Genomic DNA, 22,684 nt, shown 5'->3' on the forward strand with positions numbered 1-22,684 from the left:
AGAGATGCCGTCAAGCTGAAGAAGGAGTCCTACAGGACCCTTTTGTCCTGTGGGACTCTGGAGGCAGCTGATAGGTACCGGCAGGCCAAGCGGAATGCGGCTTTGGTGGTTGCTGAGGCAAAAACTCGGGCGTGGGAGGAGTTTGGGGAGGCCATGGAGAACGACTTTCAGACGGCTTCGAGGAGATTCTGGTCCACCATCCGGCGTCTCAGGAAGGGGAAGCAGTGCAGTGTCAACACTGTATATGGTGGGGATGGTGCGCTGCTGACCTCGACTCGGGACATTGTGGGTCAGTGGGAGGAGTACTTCGAATACCTCCTCAATCCCACTAACATGCCTTCCAATGAGGAAGCAGAGCCTGGGGACTCAGAGGTGGGCTCCCCCATCTCTGGGACTGAGGTCACCAAGGTGGTCAAAAAACTCCTTGGTGGCAGGGCCCCGGGGGTGGATGAGATACACCCGGAGTTCCTCAAGGCTCTGGATGTTGTAGGACTGTCTTGGTTGACACGCCTCTGCAACATCGCATGGACATCAGGGACAGTGCCTCTGGATTGGCAGACCGGGGTGGTAGTCCCCCTCTTTAAGAAGGGGGACCGGAGGGTGTGTTCCAACTACAGAGGGATCACACTCCTCAGCCACCCTGGAAAAGTCTATTCGGGGGTCCTGGAGAGGAGGGTCCGTCAGATAGTCGAGCCTCAGATTCAGGAGGAACAGTGTGGTTTTCGTCCTGGTTGCGGAACAGTGGACCAGCTCTACACCCTTAGCAGGGTCCTGGAGGGTGCATGGGAGTTTGCCCAACCAGTCTACATGTGTTTTGTGGACTTGGAAAAGGCACTTGACCCTGTCCCTTGGGGAACCCTGTGGGGGGTACTCCGAGAGTATGGGGTACCGGACCCCCTGATAAGGGCTGTTCGGTCCCTGTACGATCGGTGCCAGAGCTTGGTCCGCATTGCCGGCAGTAAGTCGAACCCGTTTCCAGTGAGAGTTGGACTCTGCCAGGGCTGCCCTTTGTCATCGATTCTGTTCATAACTTTTATGGACAGAATTTCTAGGCGCAGCCAGGGCGTTGAGGGGGTCCGGTTTGGTGGGCTCAGGATTGGGTCACTGCTTTTTGCAGATGATGTTGTCCTGTTTGCTTCATCAGGTCGTGATCTTCAGCTCTCTCTGGATCGGTTCGTGGCCGAGTGTGAAGCGGCTGGGATGGGAATCAGCACCTCCAAATCCGAGACCATGGTCCTCAGCCGGAAAAGGGTGGAGTGCCCTCTCAGGGTTGGTAGCGAGATCCTGCCCCAAGTGGAGGAGTTCAAGTATCTCGGGATCTTGTTCACGAGTGAGGGAAGAATGGAGCGTGAGATCGACAGGCGGATCGGTGCGGCGTCCGCAGTAATGTAGTGGTGAAAAAGGAGCTGAGCCGCAAGGCAAAGCTCTCATTTTACCGGTCGATCTATGTTCCTACCCTCACCTATGGTCATGAGCTATGGGTAATGACCGAAAGAACGAGTAAAGTGAAATGAGTTTCCTCCGCAGGGTGTCTGGGATTTCCCTTAAAGATAGGGTGAGAAGCTCAGTCATCCGGGAGGGGCTCAGAGTAGAGCCGCTGCTCCTCCGCATCGAGAGGAGTCAGATGAGGTGTCTCGGGCATCTGTTCAGGATGCCTCCTGGACGCCTCCCTGGTGAGGTGTTCCGGGCACGTCTAACCGGGAAGAGGCCCTGGGGAAGACCCAGGACGCGCTTGAGGGACTATGTCTCTCAGCTGGTCTGGGAATGCCTTGGGATTCCCCTGGAAGAGCTAGAAGAAGTGGCCGGGGAGAGGGAAGTCTCGGCATCTCTGCTCAAGCTGCTGCCCCTGCGACCCGACCTCGGATAAGCGGAAGAGGATGGATGGATGGATCCATCACTGATATCTGTTCATCTTTGCTACCACTTTTTCTGGTCAGGCCACCAGATGAACATAATGATTTGTGATCATGTTAGTTTTTTTTAGAGTGAAAACAAATTAGGATACAGACTGAAAGATAAGACACTGGGCAGGCACAATTATGGTGAAATTTCCTTTATCTCAGACAAATAAATAAACAAACTGGGGGCCTTTGCAGGGCAGAAATGAGCAATTCTGACCAGCAAGCAGAATTTTGGTCAGCAGAGCTAGAAATGCCCTGCTACTGATGTGCCTTTAAATTTAATGTTGCTGACTCGGGCTGCTCTGTCCGACAGGTGGACAAGAGGAGCTGAGTGGTGTTAACATGAAAATAAGCGTCAGAAAAGTGAGCAGAAGGGGGACTGGGCTGTACATTACTTGGAGATGTGCTCAGTGGGTAGTGGGTGCTTAAGGACATGGAGTAGGTTAAAATGTTGTACAGTATATGCTTTACCAAGCTCAGATGGACCTTACAGGAACATGCTAGGGTTGTGAAGTTAAGTGATGTGCAGGTTTTCTGTTTCTTTTGTTAGAGTAGGTAATGCTCTGAAAGATTATTTGTGTAGTAACATACAGGCCTGACCAAGTATTGATATAATTATATGGTGCTCTAGCTGAGGCCTTGTGAAATTATATATCACTTTTGCAGGATATTGGGTGCCACGTTCCACCTGAGAATATATTCAGTATATAAAAAACCATCCATTTTCCAAACCTGCTATATCTTGAGTAGGGTTGCAGGCAAGTTGGAGCCTATCCTACTAAGCACAGGGCACAAGACAGGGCAATCCCTGAAGCGGGCATCAGTACATCGCAGGATGAACACACAGACATATACAGTACACTCAAGCTAATGCAGTCTCACCAATGCACCTAACCCGCATGATTATAGACTGTGGGAGGAAACCGGAGTACCTGGGTGAAACCCACACAGACACAGGTGGAACATGCAAACTCCATGCAGGGACAACCTGGAACATGAACCTTCAGGCTCTTGTAACGAGGCAGCAGCGCTGCTGCTGTGCCACCCATTCATAAAAATAAAATATATATTATTGCAGGGTATTTGTGCTTTGCTTCATGGCTTGACCCTTTCTGAAGTGCTGTAGTTATGGATTTGTGTAGTTCTCTATTGCTTTGAGCAAATGTTAAGCTATTATTTGCTCTTCTAGCATAAGATTTATGTAATTATAAGTGCTCAGGATGAGCCTTTGCCTAATTTGAGGTTCCCTGTCTTCGCATTTTTTAATTTTATTATTTTGGGCCAAACTTCTGTGTAATTACATATTGCCTTTGATGACATTTTTTTTTAATCATTGGTGGTCCACTGTAGTATTAGTGCTGTTGTCAGGTGGTCTGGCTGAGAATTCATATTATTATGTGTGTGTTTGTAATATTATTTAATGCCACTTCACAATATTTCAGTCTGGACTGGAATCACTGTTGTTTGATCCAGTTGAATGTACATGCATGGCCAGTATATGCTGCACTGCACTATTCATGGATTTATGTGCTGATTTCAGTTCTGATTCTGGCTGAGTACTTATAGAGCCACTGTGAGTGTTAGTGCACAACCAATGGCACATACACAGCTCTGGATGAAAATTTATGTAATTATGAAGACATCTGAGCTTTTGTGTAATTGTTGTTGTTGTTGTAGGCTGTTAATATAATTGTATATTTATCCTGCTCTGATGTTTTTCAATTGCAGAGTTCTTCATGTGTTTAATTTTGCAAAGTGTTCTGATTCTACATGTGTGTAAACCCTGCACTGACAGAATAGTTGTGTACTGTGTGCTTAGGTGGGGTGAAGTCTAAGTAATCAACGTAAACCTCAGTGTTAACGTTTGTATCACAACCCTGTAATACATATGCCTCTGTGTTATACTATTTGGTATGGGATTTGTAAAAGCAGTGCTAATGTTTGTGATGCACCATCTTTTGGAATGAAAAATGCAATGCATATGTTTCTGTGTTATGCCATTTGGTATGGGATTTTTATAAGCAGTGTTAATGTTTGTGATGCACCGCCTGTTTGAATAACAAATGCAATGCATTTTGTAACTAAAAATATTTGTGATGTGCCATCTTTTGGAATGACAGAGACATAGCAACTGGATGGACCCACAGACAGATGCACAGAGACTTATCCTTGTATTAAGGTGGATTACCAAATGTGTTTGTTTTGAATTTGTGTAATGACACCATGCACTACTCTGAGAATTTATGAAATTATGAAATGCCCTGTTTAAATCTTCTTCTTCTTCTTTCGGCTGCTCCCACTAGGGGACTGTGTACTAGCTATTAATATAATTAATATTTAATATATAAGTAATAATTCATATTAATAATTATTAATATAAGTGCTGCTGCCTCGCAGTTAGGAGACCTGGGGACCCGGGTTCGTTTCCCGGGTCCTCCCTGTGTGGAGTTTGCATGTTCTCCCCGTGTCTGCGTGGGTTTACTCCAGGCGCTACGGTTTCCTCCCACAGTCCAAAGACATGCTGGTTAGGTGGATTGGCGATTCTAAATTGGCCCTAGTGTGTGCTTGGTGTGTGGGTGTGTTTGTGTGTGTCCTGCGGTGGGTTGGCACCCTGCCCGGGATTGGTTCCTGCCTTGTGCCCTGTGTTGGCTGGGATTGGCTCCAGCAGACCCCCGTGACCCTGTGTTCGGTTTCAGCGGGTTGGAAAATGGATGGATGGAATTATTAATATAATTGAGTATTTGTGTAATTACAGTATGCTCCACCAAAGATTTTGTTTTGCATTTGTTTAATTACAGAACGTTCCTGTCTGGCTAAGTACTTGTGTAATTATGAAATTTACTCTGTAGTTGTATATTTATAACAAGTTTTTGTTTTGTAGTTGTTTAAATGTAAAATATGCTGATCTGCTTGAGTATCTGTGTAATTATTAAATGCTCTACTTGTATAGTGTCATGCACACGTGCTTAGGGGTCACCTTCACGGCTCCAGCAAGGTAAGTGATTTCACCCCTGGATGAGAGGGGGCGCTATTACTAACTTTGTCTTCCTTTTCGTCTGCAGTTCTGAGGGGAAAGGTCAAGATGACATATGACCTCACTAGCACCCCGCTCTGGTAACTCCAACCTTCCAGGAGATTTCTTATAAATGTTGCGCACCCATAGGAATTGGCGTACATTCTTGGACCTCCAACGGATGGAGACAGAGCTCCAGTGGTTTAGCCAGGACCAGGCGGCCTCAGAACCAACACAGGGGCCGTTTATTTATGTTCATTAAATTAAATGGGGTCATTGAAGAGACGCCTGACCTGTTGAATCCTTGTTCCTCTCTTTATTTACAATAGTTATGTACTTATTTGTAACTTTGGCTGGATATCTGTATAATTTATACTAATGGTACTAAGAAGTTGTTTAGTTATAAAGAGCTTTGTGTGATTTTGGCTCTGTATTTATGTAAATATAGCATATGCTGTCCTGTTTGAGCACTTTTGACAAACAAATGCTCTGCCTGAGCATTGTTTAGCTATAAAATGTTTCATTTTGTGTTTCTGCGCCTGAGTATTTCTGTAATGAAATTCTGCTTTATTTGAAAATTTGTGTGAATATATGTTGCTACTAATTAATGCGATTTCTTTCGCCAAATGCCCAGTATATGCTAATCTAGTGGTTTTTAAGCAGTTTGGCAGTGTTCTGCGTAAGTATTTGCACTGTAAGTTTTGTATGTACAGTATGTAATTACAGTATATGTTGTCGTGCTTGAATACTTTTGTAATCATGTTCTGCTTTGGATGAGTATTTGTCTAATTATACGCTGCCCCACTAAAGAGTTGTTTAGTTATTAAGTGTTTTGTATGATTACTTTTGTGATGTGTTATGTTTCTGTATTTATGTAATTACAGCATATACTGCTGTACATGCGCATTTGTGTAATTATAGGATGTTCAAGTTTGAGTTGCATTTATATAATATAAATAGTGGGTCAGAATATGCTATTCTGACAGAGTATTTGTGTGATATTGAAGCGCTCTGCCTGAGTTCTTTTGCAATTATAAGATGTTTTGGTTTTCTATTTATATAATTAGAGAATGTGCCTCTCTGTCTGAGCGGATGAGTAATTATGGTGTATACTATGCTGGCCGAGTAGCTGTATGGGCTGAATATTTGTGTTCTTATAGCCGAGAATTTGTGGAAATGCTGCGTTCTGGCTGAGTATTTGAGAAATTACGTGTTGATTAAGCATTGTATTTGGGTAATTATACAGTGTCTCATTTACAATTTGTGTAATTATGAAGCACTCTGATGATTGGGTTGCGTTCTGTGCATATTTGTGTTTTTATGCAGTATTCTTAAGTAGTATCCTTGATTCATGGTTGTGTAGGTATGAGACATTGTGGCTTATTTGTGAATAATTCTGCAGTGTCCTGCTCGAGTATTTATATTTTTATGTGGAGCTCTGTCTGAGGTTTTTCTGCGTTCCAGTTGTTTAACTGTCTTCTTTATTGCTATTTGTTGACTAAGACTAATAGCGGTGTGCTGTGCTCAACTGGAACTAGTTAAATGAAATTAGCCATTAATGACAGATGGCAGGCAGTGCTTGAAAGAAAAGCAATTCCCCGTCAAAGCGCATTTCAGCATCTCACCTGCATGTCTGTCACTGGTGTGCTGGGGGTACGTGGAGTCTGCTGGACCTGGACGAGCATGCTTTCCTGGAGAGCAGTGTAATGTCTCTCATGCTAGAGTGCAGAGAAGAGTGCTGCCTGCCGATGGAGCCTGCCTCCAGGATTTCAGCAAGCCCTCCTACTTCCTCCCGGCGCAGAGAGCTTTTCAACTCCTGTGAAGGAGCGAGAGCAGTTTGAAAGAGAGCAGGACAGCGCTGACATGGACTTCTTCAAGACCGTCTTTCTGCTCTGTGCCTCTGGTCTTTTTCCAGGTGAGTTTTTATTCTGCCTGGGTGGGCTATGCTTTATACTGCAGGTGGACACTTGGGCTCAGATGGAGCAAACATGGAGTTTCTTTATAAAGGTTAGGTGTTGGTGACATCTGGAGTTTAGACTGGTTCACTGTGCTAATCCATCAGTGAACAGTTCCTCTTTGCTATGAAGAACAGGACAGCTGAGATGCAAAGCAAATGTCAGTGATGGTCAGTGGGAAATGTCCACACTTTGGTTTAAATTTAAATCAAGTGGGAAAGTGTGAGAGGGAACCTGAAAAAGAACACAAAATGAGCTTCACAACTGGTACCTGTTGGGCTTCCTAAAATTTCAAGAGAGGACCTGTTGAGCCATTCGGACTGTCATGCAGAAATGTGGAAACCAAAGGACTTGCCACAAAAATCACTACAATGAACACCATAACAGGATCTTCAACATGGACTCAACTAAAATACCAGATGCTCTGAAAGATCTTAGTTGGTACCCAAAAGGGGCATGCTAAGGGTAAACATAATAGCAATAATTTACTCATAAAATACTCAGGGCTCATAATGTGATTGTAATTTGCAAATATGTGGTTGTGACTTATTGTGTTTATTTATGTATATGTCACAAAACGGTGACAGAAACTCTGGGGACAAACACTTTCTTATAGCAACTCAAGGTGGGCCCAAGTGGATGCTTTCTTGTTGAATTTTAAGATTAGATGCCCAGATGTTGGATTCCCAAGGCTGACTGACATAACATTTTTGCCAGTGCGAATCTCCTCAATCAAGTTCCTAAAAGTACAATCTGTTTGAAAGAGCAGGTTGACTCCTCTGACTGAAGACTGCCTGAAACCTTTGGCTTAACCTCCTCATTGCAGCTCCTGCTTGGATCTACAAGTTGAAACTCTTGCCTAAATAAACTGGATGCTTCTCCTGACAGACTGTATGAGAAGCTCCTGGATTGTGGCAGAAGCCTCTGTTTAAACTGTCAGTTAGAACCTCCATGGTCAACTTGTTAAAGGATCAAACATCTAGTAGAAGTTGAGTGATGGATATCTACTGTGACGCACTTAATCTCTTCACATAGTTGTTTTTCTGTGTGAAGTTCCTGAATAAAAATGCTGGTTTAAGCACCTGGATGGAGAATATGAGCGTAGTGATGAGGCTCGTGGCTCCTGCAGGTCCAGCTCAAAGCGTGCCTTTAAATGAATCCGTGGATGAAGCTACTGAAACGTGAGCAGCTCGCAAGCCCTGGGTGTCAGAACTACCCTGGCAGCCGTCTACGTTTGTTTTCTTAGGCAGTGAAACGCGTGCAGCTGAGACAGCCGTCTGGCTCGCAGCACTGGGCCGAGGGATCCGGGTAAACAGGACGGCTCTGTCGCATTTAATTGAAACCTCTTGTGCAGTAAAACCCATGGCTGGCGCTGTGCGCTGGATTACTTGTGCAGACATTTCACTAAAACTAATGAAGCCCCAATTCATCAAAGAGTGACTCATCTGCATCTAGCTGGCAAACACCGACTTGCGATAAAGCTTGTACTAGTGGGTATTCGGCATGAAAGCAGTTGGCATCAAAGAGAGCCCTGTGTGACCCTGTCACTGTGTGTCAAGTGATACAGAGTCCTGACACAGGACCAGAACTAATGCCCTCTGCTCGTACTAACTTACTAGTATGTCCTGATTGCCCACGTGTATACCGGTGCATGTCCACATATACACATACTCATAAAGATCGGACATTTCCCTCACACACATGCTAACATTGCAAGTGTTGACATGAAGGTGCAAGTATTCTCACTCAAATAGACGCACTAGCCCCTTTCACACGCATTCACGAGCATATTTGCACATGTACAAACACGTATGGGCAAAGCCATCCTGAAACATACTGTGCACATGTCTGAGGTCATAGGCAGACTCTCTGTCTGGTACACATCTCACATACAGATGTAATCATGCTCACAAATGTACACTTACTAACCTTGTGCAGACACATGCCCACTTATCCATCTCTCACAATCACACGTATGACCGTCCTACCAACACCTACATGATCAAATGCAGTTACACACATATTCACAACTTCATGTACACGCTGCTCATTCACTCTGCACAAACATGAGGTATGTATTATGTGTTACTCTGTATGAGCTTGAGCAAGCCTGAGTGCCTGAGCCTTGTAAAAATATGTCAAGCGTGTTAATGTATAAACCTGTATATGCATGACTGTAAATATGTGTGTGCAGAAATATTTTTGTACTGCTACTTTTAGAAAGTGGGCTGCCACAATGTAATACAGCAGCTCTTCACCCAGCTACCCACCAACAATGCTCATTAAGTTAATTCAAGAACGAAAGAACTGCTGAGCCCTGACCTTCAGTGGACCCCTAGATTGAAGTGCCTGTCTCTGTCCTTCTTCACCTGCTGAGAAAAGTCCCACTGCAGTACAAGAGTGAGATAGGACCACTCTCAGAGGGTGAGCCTCCACTTATAAATCACTAACAAATCCTGGATTCTCCTGGCAATGTAAACTGTTTGCAGGGATTCTGGGTAATCTAGAGACAATGAGAGTCAACTCCATAAGAAGGGAAACGTCTCTGAGAATCTGGAGTTCTCAGGCCACATCTTACCTGGGGTTGAACATCTGCAACCCTCCCTGCGCTAAACCCACCTGAGAACCTGATGTCACTCTCTGATGCTCATCTCAGCTCTTTTGTTCATCTTCCCACGTGGGTGAAGTTAGTAATTTGGAGGGAGGAGTGGAGGGTGCAGATGGAAATCAGGTAGAAAGACACCATAAACAATCCAACAATACCTGAAAGTAACAATGCATACAGTGCCTTTCATTTAATGAGGGAATGAACCATGGGGAACAAACATTACATTTGGAATGAGAGAATGACTTTGAGGATTTAGGATTAGCTAGATCTCAACAGCAGGCCCCCCATACATCACACCCTTCACTGTTTGGCACAAGGAAGCTTTCTTTAAAATGAAAACGGTACTCAGACACATAAATATGTCCTTGGACCTGCCTCACGGTTTGTTTCCTTAAAAGCTGAGACTGACCAGTCAGAGATCCTGATGGAATTTTTGGTAGTTCTAATTAGCATTTTGTATTTTATTAAATGAGAGCTGCAGTTCAAAGAGAGATTCTTCTTGCTGTCTTTCCTCACACAATATTTCTTGTTAGTCTCTTAATGTTCCAGGCTTTCAATGTGCTGTTCATTTATTCATTCATTTCCAACTTGTGTACACAATCCCTCCAACAAGTGCTCACTGGACACTCACCTAGGATGGGGTGACCAATATCAGTGTACTGGGTCTTTATTGGTTGCTCACTTTGAGTTAACTAAATTGTTATTGAGTGCTCCCTGTTAGCCTTTAAGGTGATCCTTGGATTTTCATTTTGAGTTTCCAGGTAGTAATTGAGTGTATTCTGTGGTTGTGAAAGTGTAAGTGAGTATTAGGTACTTCTTGTGAGGTCACTGGGTTTGTACTTAATGTCCACTGCGGGGAATATTAGTGTTCAATGGGGTCAGTGAAGTCAACTGGGTCTCATTTTGTGGTCATAGTGCATCACCATGTACTCTTTGGGTTCACCCTGTGAATTGACTACATGCTTATTTGGTGCTCAGCATTTATCCAATAAGCGCTTACTGGGAAGCTCCCTATTGATTCAATTGGTCATCTTTGGATCAACTAACCACTTGCTTATTGGGAGTTCCCAGTTAGTTCAGTTGGTTCATTTTGGGTGAACTGATCTGTTGCTTATTGGGTGCTGTGAGTGTTCCTGCTTCTCATTGGGTGAACCAACCTATTGCTTATTGGGTGTTGTGAGTGTTCTTGTTTGTCATTGGGTGAACCGACCTGTTGCTTATTGGGTGCTGTGAGTGTTCTTGTTTCTCATTGGGTGAACTGACCTGTTGCTTATTGGGGGCTGTGAGTGTTCTTGTTTCTCATTGGGTGAACCGACCTGTTGCTTATTGGGGGCTGTGAGTGTTCCTGTTTCTAATTGGGTGAACTGACTAGTTGCTTATTGGGTGTTGTGAATGGTCTTGGTGCTCATTGAGTGAACTGACCAGTTGTGCATTGAGTGTCACCTCAAGCAAGTTTTCTTGGTGCTCATTGGATGCACATTCTACATTCAAAAAGCACAAAATGGAAGCTCTTTGTTGGTCCAGTAGGTGCTCCCATTTGCTTATTAGAGGCTGTGAGTTTTCTATTCACTCATTATTTGTCCATGTGAGTTCAACTGGTGACCACTGGGTTCTCTTTTTGAGGTTTTCACAAGACAAGGGAATGCAATCTAAGACTACAACAGGCTTTGATTTGTTTTCCATGTTTGTCCATGTACTCATTTGATTTTTCTAGGCCATTAGGTACCTTTCTTCAGTTGTCACTCTAAAGGAAATAAGTGCTCGATATTCCCGAGTTTGTGCTCATTGGATGATCATGGAGTGTCTGTCCCAGGTGCCAATAAACTCTCATTTTGAGTCCACTAGATGTTTAGTTGGTGCTCCCTATGAATTCATTTTCATGCTCTCTGTTCTTTCAACCTCTACTTCATATCACTGCTCATTTTGAGTGCACGTTTTGTTTAATCGGTTCTGTAGGTTCAGTGGGTTCCTATTAGTTGGTCCATGTGACTCCACCTGGTTTTCTTAGGTAGCTCAGTAAATAAGCCCATGACTATATTGCTGAAAGGGAAGACATAAGAGTGAATAGAATGTTTGAGGTTAGGGTGAGGATGTCTAAGAGTAACTATGAGCAGTGAAGATCAAGAAAGGACACAAACTGCTTCTGTGATTCACCTTGAAACTGTTCCGTTCTGTTCTGTGAGTCAGCCATGACACTAGAGCATGAGATTCAAAACCACAAGGTGAAGCATTACATTAATGACATTTTGCTTCTTTTCATTTGCAGAGGGGATCAAGTCCTTTAATATTGACACCAAGCAGCCTCGCATCATCCAGGGATCTCGAGAATCTCAGTTTGGCTACACAGTGCAGCAGCATGAAGCCGGCGGCCAGCAGTGGTAAGAGAGTGTGGCCGTGTTGGCACCAGAGGTGCAGATAATGTTAGTACGCTTGTATGGATGAACCTCAGTGATGCCAGACAGCTGCAAAGTGCTTGCTGCCTTTGATTAGTTTCAATAGGCTGGCTGATACCTATTGAGAAAAACCGGAAGGTATATATATATGGGCAAAAGGGTGACAGATGAACCCACAGGTCTGACTGAGGAGTGAGAAACTGTTGAACCTGTGGTTTCATGGAACAGCACTTAAAGTAAAGATGTGCAATGCCGTGTTTCATAGATGAAGTAGAAACCAAAGAGACAGTGAGATACAGGGGGGCACAGATTTGTGCAAAGGAGTTGCAGAGGTAGCAACATTATAGAGAAATTCTTTATGATGGAACAGTGCTGTCTCAGGGAGGTGTTAAAAAGTGGCGCAAATGCAATTGGGTGGTGTCATAATATCAGACGTGTCAATAATCTAGGTGTGTGGGTCAATGTGCCATGGCTGGTAGGAAGAATTTGGAAAGCAAATTCATAGTGCCAAGGAGATCCACATCCAGTTAATGGCTGGGGTTAGGCACTCCTAAAGGGTGATTAACCTATGTTGTGCCACCAAAATTTACAGAAGGAGAGGAAATGAGGGATCTTCAGGGGGGTGTAGGCACTGTATTTGAGTTAAGGAGGGGCCTACTAACTGTCCTCCTGCTTGATTCATAAAGGTGACCCATGAATACCCCTTATCTAATGATATCTCCATAGGATGTCCTAAAGGTATGGATGGGCAATAGAGCCTGAGAGTGCCAATGGATGGAAGACCATTTAATTAGATTAAGTTTGGTGGCCAGTTTCTCAAGGTAAACTCTGACACCTTAGGTTACCCTAGTGGATGTAGAAATGTCTTCCCTCCACTTACAGGAAAGTAAATTAAAAAGTATGTCTCATAGATAGACCCTAAATAGGACTTTATTCAAGTCAGCCACCATCTTAGCAATAGTCATACACTTGACCTAATCCTACAGGAGGACCTTCCCATTTTTTTTCTTTGAGGTTCACCTTCAATATACAGCAGATTCTATTTTGACAAGCATGGTGTACAGGGCTTCAGTCTCTAGAAAAACTATGTAACACATGATATTTAATTGTCCCTCGGCAGTAAGGACATTCACTTTGTCTCTTGGCTTTGTGGTTGTTATTCTTCTGTGCAGCTTCCTCACAATATGTTGAACATCAGTTGCAGATAATGTTGACCCATCCTTATGCTGTATGCCTGGCCAGTACTAATCAAGCTCAAGTATGTTCACTAAATCAAACCTGTTTATTATATCAGTTATTCATTTTGTCTGTACCCCATAAAGTGAGGCCACTTCATAGTTAGGAGGCCATAGGATCTCTTAACTGTGGAGTGAGAAAGTGATGAAATGGAAATAAAATCAAGCAAACTGCACCCCCGCAGTATAGATTGACCCACTAGAGCCCACTATAGCCTGTCTGATTCTTTGTGTTGTGCCCTAAAATTCCTTTTCTACTTTAAGGTTAGGTGCCATTTTATGGTAACTACTGTGTGATGCCAAGAGTTGGTGCTGTTACAGGCATCACCATACTGTTCATTAGGGAGGTGGAATGCAGAGGAGCAAAAATATGGAATTTGATTTCACAGTAAAGGTTTGGGGGTCAATTTAAGCTTTCCTGCCCGCCGGCCAGGACTCCCTTGAGCTCCTCAGTATTTCAGCAGCCGGAAGATTTTTCTTCTCTAATGTTTTGTCTTCATTTCCATGGCAGTTTTTTGCTCCTGAAATTCAACACGGTGACGAAAAAGAGCAAGTGAGCCAGATGAAGCAGCTTTTACTTTATTATTTCTCCTGACAGTCCAAAAAAAGTTGCCACTGGCATTCCTCCACTGTGCAACCCCCCACCCCCCCGTTTTCTTGGCTCCACCCCTGCTTTCAGATATGAGGTCAGGGAGACAAAAAAAAATGGAAAGAAGCCACTTTTGGGTCCGTGGTTAAGGATGAATTACAAGCTGCTGCTGGAAACTTTCAGCTGTGATCGTCTCATGCACTGAGCTGCAGATGTTTGTGTGTGTGTGTGTGTGTGTGTGTGTGTGTGTGTGTGTACATCCAACCAGCATTGCTTTGACTTCAAATGGGTCCTGCTAGTGGTTAACAGGCATCCAATGGATGGCGCTGTATGAAAGTTAGCAGTTTATTAGGTGACAACATGGCACGTGTATGTATTAGGCTGGCTGTGCTGGGTGTGAATGTGTGTCAGGCCTGAGGTTTTGAATGGAAATGTGTTCCTCCATCACTAAAACAGTTTAGTCATATGTAGCGTATTCCATGCCCAAACTCTGGAAAAGGTCAAAACATCTGGAAGTCATGATTTTAGGCTCTGAGTGTGAGGGATAGATGACCACATCCAAGTTCTATAAGTAGGCTGAGTCTGGCCTAAGCTTCCTGCACCACTACCCCCCACATGACATCGCTAAATTTGATCTCAAAAGTCGAAACTTAACTGAAGATCCAAACCACAGAACCACAAGACATGTGCTCTGAAATGTCACTCCTTTCCAATAGATCATTAAAGAGGGGCAGGTGAAAGGCAGATAGACAGCATGGACTAGTTAGTGACTGAAGCGCTTGACCTGGAGGTTCAATGGTGATGGCTCACTGGCCATCTAAGGAGGTTACTTTGCCTGTCCAGAGCTCAAAGTATAGAAAAATGGAAACACCTGTTAACATATATAGAAAGTGATTTTGGGACTTGCAATCCCTACTTCTTATTCATATCTTCTCAGCCTGATGCTAACATTTCATATCCCTTCTTATCTTCAGCTTCTCTGTATCTGCGGTTCCTCTTTTGATTATGTGCCCTAATAAGTATAGAGAATAAGCTGCAAAAAATGAAACAATAAATAAATAAACACATTTTGATGCTCCTCTAAATGCACCCTAAGCCAGGACAAAATAAGAGAATTGTTTAAAAAATAGTGGATTTCAAATTAAACAAACAAGAAGGAAATGAATGTGGCAAATAAACAATTTGAAAATGAAATCAAAGAAAATACTGTTGCTCCCCTGGAGAAATTTCCCAGGAAGGTTAGCCCACTAAACTCTTTCCAAAAGACCATTGACACTCATCTTATCTCCTTTTTCTAATCTCTCCATTCTTTCTGTGCCTTTGACTCCACTCATCTACTGACTCCCATCTCTCCAGAGCAAGGACATTGTGTGGCCTTTAAAACCAAGGCCTCTTTTACATCCTGGAATCACTTCCATGGTCTGGGACACCACTTGGGTCTTCTTAACCAGGTGCACTACTGATTCCCTAATCAGTTAAGGGGTCAGACAGTAGATGGTTCTTCTGGCTACCTGCTGTCTATAATAGAGGTCAAGATTAACCATTCAGCCATAGAGCACAGAGACATTCCTCCATTCCCTCTTTCACTATCTGAAGCACTCACATTTACCAGCATAACCTTTTAGAATAAACTCATCACTAATTGGGTGGTCTACTCACGCTAGAACTTGTAGGATTCTCTATTCACCTAGTTTGGACTTCATTTCTGTTACTCCCTTCCTCTGTTGTATGCCACCATTTCCAGCATGCAATCTGTCATGACATATTATCCCAGAGTTTCTTCCCCATTGATGGTTCTTCAGCTTTTCTGCCTCTGGAGTTCCTCGAATTGTTCTGTGTCCCATGATTTGGTCTTACAGCATACTCTGTTGTGCAACAGTGACCAGCTGCATGTCGCATTGAATTGAGCAACAGTTCATCCTTGGCCTTTTTCATTGGTTGTTTGAAATCTTTAGGTATAAGTCTTTTGCTTCTCTTCTTAAGTAACCAGAATTCCCATCCTGCCCAGAGGATACTTGCACTAACTATTGGGTAACACTTTAGATTAGGTAATGTCTAAAATCTATTAGTCACGTACTTTTATGTAATAATACCTTAACAATGGCTTCTTCTGGTGTTAATAACACATACAAAGCATCCATCAAATGGCTATTCATCTCTGTGGAGAGTGGCATATAAAGAGCCTGTGATACTCTGGAAAAATAACTGTGAACATGAGAACTTCATTTGGTCTTAATAAGCATTTGTTAAGGATTCATAAATCATATACTGAAGTATACAATATTGTAAGACATTTATCACCCACTTAATCCTCAAAGTGAAGTTATTTTAGTATTTCACATTCTATAGTGATAAGTAACTGCTTTATTGATGCATTGTATGTGTTATTAAGGCCAACATAAGCCCTTGACAATGTCTTTTTGCAGAACAGTATAGAGGCATTATAGGTGGTACATAATCTAAAATGTTACCATCTATTAAGTGAACAGACCCTCTTGATAAATAAAACTTCACTCTGAAGCCCATCTCTGCACCTCCTCCAGTTTTGAGTTTCTTCTAAAATTCTTCTAATAATAATTCTTTACATTTATATAGCACTTTTCTCACTCCTCTGAGCGCTTTACATAGTGAGAGGGAAACCACTTCAACCACCACTAATGGGTAGCATCCACCTGGACGATGCAATGGCAGCCATCTTGCACCAGAATACTACCCACTCATTAGCCATTAGGCAGTGAAGGGGTGAGAAATAGTTAGCTAGTTAGAGACAGGGGATGATTAGGGAGGGCAGAATGACTAGGCAATGGAGGGCAATTTAGCCTGGACATTGGGATACACCCATCTCTTTACGAAGGATGCCCAGGGATCTTTAGAGAGTCAGGACCTCAGTCTCATCCGAAGGACAGGGACATTTATACAGCACAGTGTCCTCATCAATGCACCGGGATCCACATTCAAATCACAGGGTAAGCACTCCCTGCTGGCTTCGCCAACACCTCTCTCAGCAGCAACCTAAACTTTTCCTAGATGGTCTCCCATCCAAGTACTGGCCTGGCCTGAACATGCTTAGCTTCTGGTGCATGACCTGTTCTGAAGCGCATGTGGTTCACCTTTTGACACTCTTCTGGTTTTGTGGTCCTTCAGTGTCTCAAGCTTATCTAAACTATTTTCTGCTTTTGGTGTTCCTCCATTATCAAAGACCTTCTGCTTGTACATGTCATAATTTGTTCTTTCTCCGTGATTACTGATTGACAAAGGTTTTTGCATGATGTTCATTTTTCAGATGTTCTTCTGTATTTAGAGAAGTGCATTGATACAATCCATCACTACTTAGTGGCTCTTCTAGCTCTGTATTTGAACATTAGAGTAATTTATACAAGAACAGGCCATTCCGCTCAAACATCTTACTAATCCTATTCACCTAAATTTTCAAAGATACAGTTTAAATGAGTTGATATTTGAAGGTCCCTAAAGTTCTAATATCTAAAACACTGCTTCATAAATTATTTCACAGGGTTATGGTGCTCTGTGTGAAGAAAAAGGTTTCTAATATTTGAGCTTAATTTGCCCTCAACGTGTTTCCAACTATTTTCCCATGTTCTTGTTGAACTCATTTTAATATAAAAGTCTTGATCCACTGTACTAAGTCCCTTCACATTTTTACACACTACATTGAAATCACTTTTTAATCTCTGTTTGCTTAAACTGAAAAGGTTTATTTATTCTCTCCTCATAACTCATAGCTTACAGTCCTGGCTGGACTCAGCCTAGTCGCTCTTCTCTGGACTTTTTCTATAATTGTGTAAAAGAAAGAGAAGACTACAATAAAGTGTTGGGATACCACCCTTATAATCCTGAATTATTGATGGAATGAAAACACACAACAATTGTGGAATGGTCTTTTCAGACATGAGTTCAGGACAGAATTGTAAATAAACAGGTGGATAGACACTGGAAGAGACATAAGTGGTGGTAAAGCCATCAACCTTCTGGTCTACAGAGGGAGGAAGAGGAGAGACCTTATTATACAGTGCCAACTCCAGGAGTGGCAGGTTATTGCCTTTACCAGAGCCCTTAATCTGTCCCCTAAGCTCACACACGTGACAACTGATACATCTTATTTGTAATATGGAGACCAAAGCTACACACAACACTCCAGGTGAGGTTTCAATAGTGCATTAGAATGCTTAGACACAACCTCTCTTGATTCTATACATTATGCTATATAACCGAATATCCAGTTAGCCTTATTGATTGTTTCTGTGCACTGTATGGATGTAGACAGTAACAAGTCCACTAGGACTCCTAGGTCCTTTTCATAAGGTTTACCTTCAAGTGTCAAATCTCTTATCGTGCATTCAAATCTAACATTTCTATTTCCTATATGTAATGCTTTACATTTACTTCCATTATGTTTCATCGGTCACAACCCTCCCCAGGCTTGTATTATCTGCCCTCCCACCTAGTTTAACATCAAGTCAAGTCAGACTTTATTTAGAAAGCATATTTACAACATCCAAAATTGAACCAAAGTGCTGTACAAGAAAGGGTAAAAGAAGAAGAAGAGCACACCTGTATGTGTGATGTCATGAGATCCTGGTCCTTTAATAGTGTGAGCTGTGTGTTCAATACCTGTTTGACACATCAATACACGAAGGTCAGCGTCTTGAGCAATTTCACTTGTGTGCAGAGTTTCTTTTTTTCTTTTCTCCTGTTTGTTTCAGGACTTAGGTATTCTGCTTTTGATTGTGGTTTCTTGTTTTGAATTTAGTGTTGATTGGTCCAGCCTGGCTGAGTATACTTTTGTAACACCCCTGAAATCATAAAGCCATTTAAAAAAGAAAAATCCATCTGTGCTCTTCAGATTTGCACAAGCATGGCACCACGTGATAAACGGACCCTTAGGATGGGTCAGGAGCCTCTCTGAAGACACTACTGTAGACCTTTGAGTTCTGTGCTTATCTTGCATCTACTTTTTTTTCCTGTTTTGCTTCTGACAAATGTCTGGTTTTGTGGTTACACTTTCAATTGTTTTCTGGGTTGGTTCTACCTGTCCTCTAGCATTTTCTCCCATTTTGGGTTTTTTTTTTATAGAGAATTTAATTATTTAATAGTTTTGAGAATTTAAAGTTATATTGAATAATCTAAAAATATATTTTACATCTTGGCATGCCACCATTTTTTAGGTGTGTTCACATAGCAAATGTGTGTCAAGGAACGCTACTGGGGCTCCTTTACACCAACAGCAATAAGCCTTCAAAACACTTCACTGTGACTACCAAGTCAGAAGGTTTCTTATTTTTTAATTTTTATTTCTAGTCATTCACGTATGTGTTCAGTCCATAGTGTATATATATATATATATATATATATATATATATATATATATATATATATATATATGTACTCTTTGCATTTATTTAACAGTAAACTATTTCAACCATTCTATGATCTGCTCTTCACAAACTGAGGGCACCGTGGCGGATGTTAGCAGATTGCTGGCCAACCACAAGTGTTACCTGGTAGGTAACCACCCATACAATCAGATTGTGACACAGACTTCGAATGCCGTGAATGTAATTACCCCGATCTACATGCTGTCAAATAAACGAACCACATGCCGTGGCGCAACATTAGGGGCATCACCTCTGACGCTGACGTCCGAGGTTCGATTCCCGAGAGGGAGTGCAGTGGAGTGTGTACACCTGATGAGCCCAGAATGAGGGCGAAACACGTGTCGTGTACTCTTTGCATTTATTTGACAGTAAACTATTTCAACCATTCTATGATCTGCTCTTCACAAACTGAGGGCACCGTGGCGGATGTTAGCAGATTGCTGGCCAACCACAAGCGTTACCTGGTAGGTAACCACCCATACAATCAGTTTGTGACACAGACTTCGAATGCAGTGAATATATATATATATATATACTGTATATATATATGCAGTATATATAATTATGTATTTATTTATTTAAAGAGCTTCTGTAAAAAACAAATTTCCTCATGGAGACAAATAAAGGTCTATCTATCTATCTATCTATCTATCTATCTATCTATCTATCTATCTATCTATCTATCTATCTATCTATCTATCTATCTATCTATCTATCTATCTATCTATAACGCAAAAAGCACCTACTGTGGTTGCTGTGTCAGTTTGTCTGTCTTGCTTCCAGTGAACTGATTTTGTTGAAACTTGGTGTTCTTGTTCTTAAACCAAATGAGTCAGGACAGTTCAGTTTTCATTGAAATATCTTAAATACAGCATATTGTACACACTTCTGAAATTACAAAATCTCCCATTGAGAAGCATTGATGAATTTGTGAACTCTTGCATTTTAACATTCTGTGCCTCATGAACTGCAAATTAGTTTACTGTTTCGATTTTATGTTGACAGCAGTTACTTCAACATGTATATTTTTTAAATATTTGAATAATAATTTTTTCTTTTACTCGTTTGACCACCACTCCTGATGCCAAAACAGTAAAATACCTATAGTTGTGCACACTTTTCAGAGGACACGGGATGAGGCGGAGTCAGATGTAGGCAGGGTGGCATGACTGGGTATTACCATATAAAGTTGGTATGATATTAGGTGAGTAAGTAAGAACCTGTTGTTTATAAAAGCAATTTCAGCCACATGATATTGTAAAATGGTATTAAAATACTGTATATTTATTTACAGTACTAATACACGTAATTACATTTTATTATCATTGTTATTTTTGAATATGACTCATTGCTATAAAAATATACTAAATCGCGATAAACTCTTTAATGAAGTGACTAGAAAATGAAAAAATACACCAATTCCTAATCCAGTCAGTCAAGCTTATGAACATACCTGAGTGTTATGCCACATTGAACATTTTTGGCTGCAACGAAAATAATGGTATTACCATTAAACTCACTGCCCTTCATCCTGGTGGTCCAACACAACGTCCCAGCTAGGTTTGTGTTTCTGATATTCTCTTGCTGTTTGCCAGTTACCTGAAAGACATGTAGTTAGAGCAGATGCTGACTTTAAAGTAGCTCCTCGTGAGTGAGTGTGTGAGTGTCACGTGTCCGCCATTGGACTAGCCCTCCATCAAGGGTCCATTCTTAATACCTCAGGCCCACTGCTGTTTGAAAAGAGAAACCTGAACTCTGTGACAGGTTTGGTGTTCCAGGGGTATAATAATAATAATTCTTTGCATTTATATAGCGCTTTTCTCACTACTCAAAGCGTTCAGCAATTGCAGGTTAGAGGCCTTGCTCAAGGGCCCAATGGAGCAGAGTCCCTTTTGGCATTTACGGTATTCGAGCCGGCAACCTTCCGATTGCCAGTGCAGATCCCTAGCCTCAGAGCCACCGCTCCACCGTATCCCTGGTTTGGGCTTGGAAAATATAGGCAAAGCAAAAGAAAAAATAGCTTATAGTGCCATCCTGCATTTGGATCAAACAAATGACAAGGACTTCCGATTGGATGGGTTTTTAAGAGACAGGCTGTAAGAGGTTTGGTCAGAGGTGGGGCTACTGCTCTTTTTCTGAGGTGGCTTCTTCAGTTCTGAGGGCTAAAGAGGAAAACCAGTAAGAGACTGTTACTCTCAAAACCTTTTGTCATGCACCCTTCAAACCAGTCCCTGAAACAAAACACAATACCCATGTATGTGATAGCAGTCTCAATAGACTTTACCCTCTCTGCGCACCTTAACTGGTTTGAACAAGTGTAATAATACTTTGATCTTGTTGTACCTCTGCTCTTTGAGTACTGCAGGTCCTGAAGCATCTCGGGCTTTGAAAACATTTGCTTGTGGCTGATTTCTCTGTGGTGATCTTCTATATTTTTTGCTTCTGGAGTTCTATAAATGTCCAGGTTTGTGGGTTATTCCGGTTCTGAAGCTCGCCCACCTTTGGGGCTGTCCTGGCTTTGAATTTCTTCTCATGTATATGAAACATGTTGCCTTGAGCTGAGCTTTCAATCATTTTATTTTAAAGTCCTAAGATTTTTTTTTTATGGGTAGCTCTTTCCATTGCAATATCTTTTGGATTTCTACCTGTTTAGGTTCTTGAGATTTCATATCTTGACTGCTTGTGAAGCTCTTCTTCTGAGCAAATATTACTATGGCTTTTGACTTTGGGGGTACTAAGACAGCCACAGGTACAGTGCATCCGGAAAGTATTCACAGCGCATCACTTTTTCCACATTTTGTTATGTTACAGCCTTATTCCAAAATGGATTAAATTCATTTTTTTCCTCAGAATTCTACACACAACACCCCATAATGACAACGTGAAAAAAGTTTACTTGAGGTTTTTGCAAATTTATTAAAAATCAAAAAACTGAGAAATCCCATGTACATAAGTATTCACAGCCTTTGCTCAATACTTTGTCGATGAACCTTTGGCAGCAATTACAGCCTCAAGTCTTTTTGAATATGATGCCACAAGCTTGGCACACCTATCCTTGGCCAGTTTGGCCCATTCCTCTTTGCAGCACCTCTCAAGCTCCATCAGGTTGGATGGGAAGCGTCGGTGCACAGCCATTTTAAGATCTCTCCAGAGATGTTCATCGGATTCAAGTCTGGGCTCTGGCTGGGCCACTCAAGGACATTCACAGAGTTGTCCTGAAGCCACTCCTTTGATATCTTGGCTGTGTGCTTAGGGTCGTTGTCCTGCTGAAAGATGAACTGTCACCCCAGTATGAGGTCAAGAGTGCTCTGGAACAGGTTTTCATCTAGGATGTCTCTGTACATTGCTGCAGTCATCTTTCCCTTTATCCTGACTAGTCTCCCAGTTCCTGCCGCTGAAAAACATCCCCACAGCATGATGCTGCCACCACCATGCTTCACTGTAGGGATGGTGCCAGGTTTCCTCCAAACGTGACGCCTGGCATTCACGCCAAAGAGTTCAATCTTTGTCTCATTAGACCAGAGAATTTTCTCTCTCATGGTCTGAGAGTCCTTCAGGTGCCTTTTGGCAAACTCCAGGCGGGCTGCCATGTGC

General features: G+C 42.3%; 1 protein-coding gene across 1 annotated transcript in view; it reads left to right on the plus strand.

Annotated features, from left to right (window-relative positions):
• The first annotated feature begins 6,596 nt into the window (after positions 1–6,596).
• Positions 6,597–22,684, plus strand: part of itga11a (integrin, alpha 11a) — a 75,579-nt gene continuing 59,491 nt past the window's right edge. The window contains exons 1-2 of the mRNA XM_028823182.2: positions 6,597–6,829; positions 11,744–11,855. Coding sequence (XP_028679015.2) covers positions 6,778–6,829; positions 11,744–11,855 — 164 coding nt within the window. The 5' untranslated portion in view covers positions 6,597–6,777. The remainder of the gene's footprint in view (positions 6,830–11,743; positions 11,856–22,684) is intronic.

Source organism: Erpetoichthys calabaricus, chromosome 17 (assembly GCF_900747795.2).
Source record: "Erpetoichthys calabaricus chromosome 17, fErpCal1.3, whole genome shotgun sequence".
NCBI lineage: Eukaryota > Metazoa > Chordata > Cladistia > Polypteriformes > Polypteridae > Erpetoichthys > Erpetoichthys calabaricus.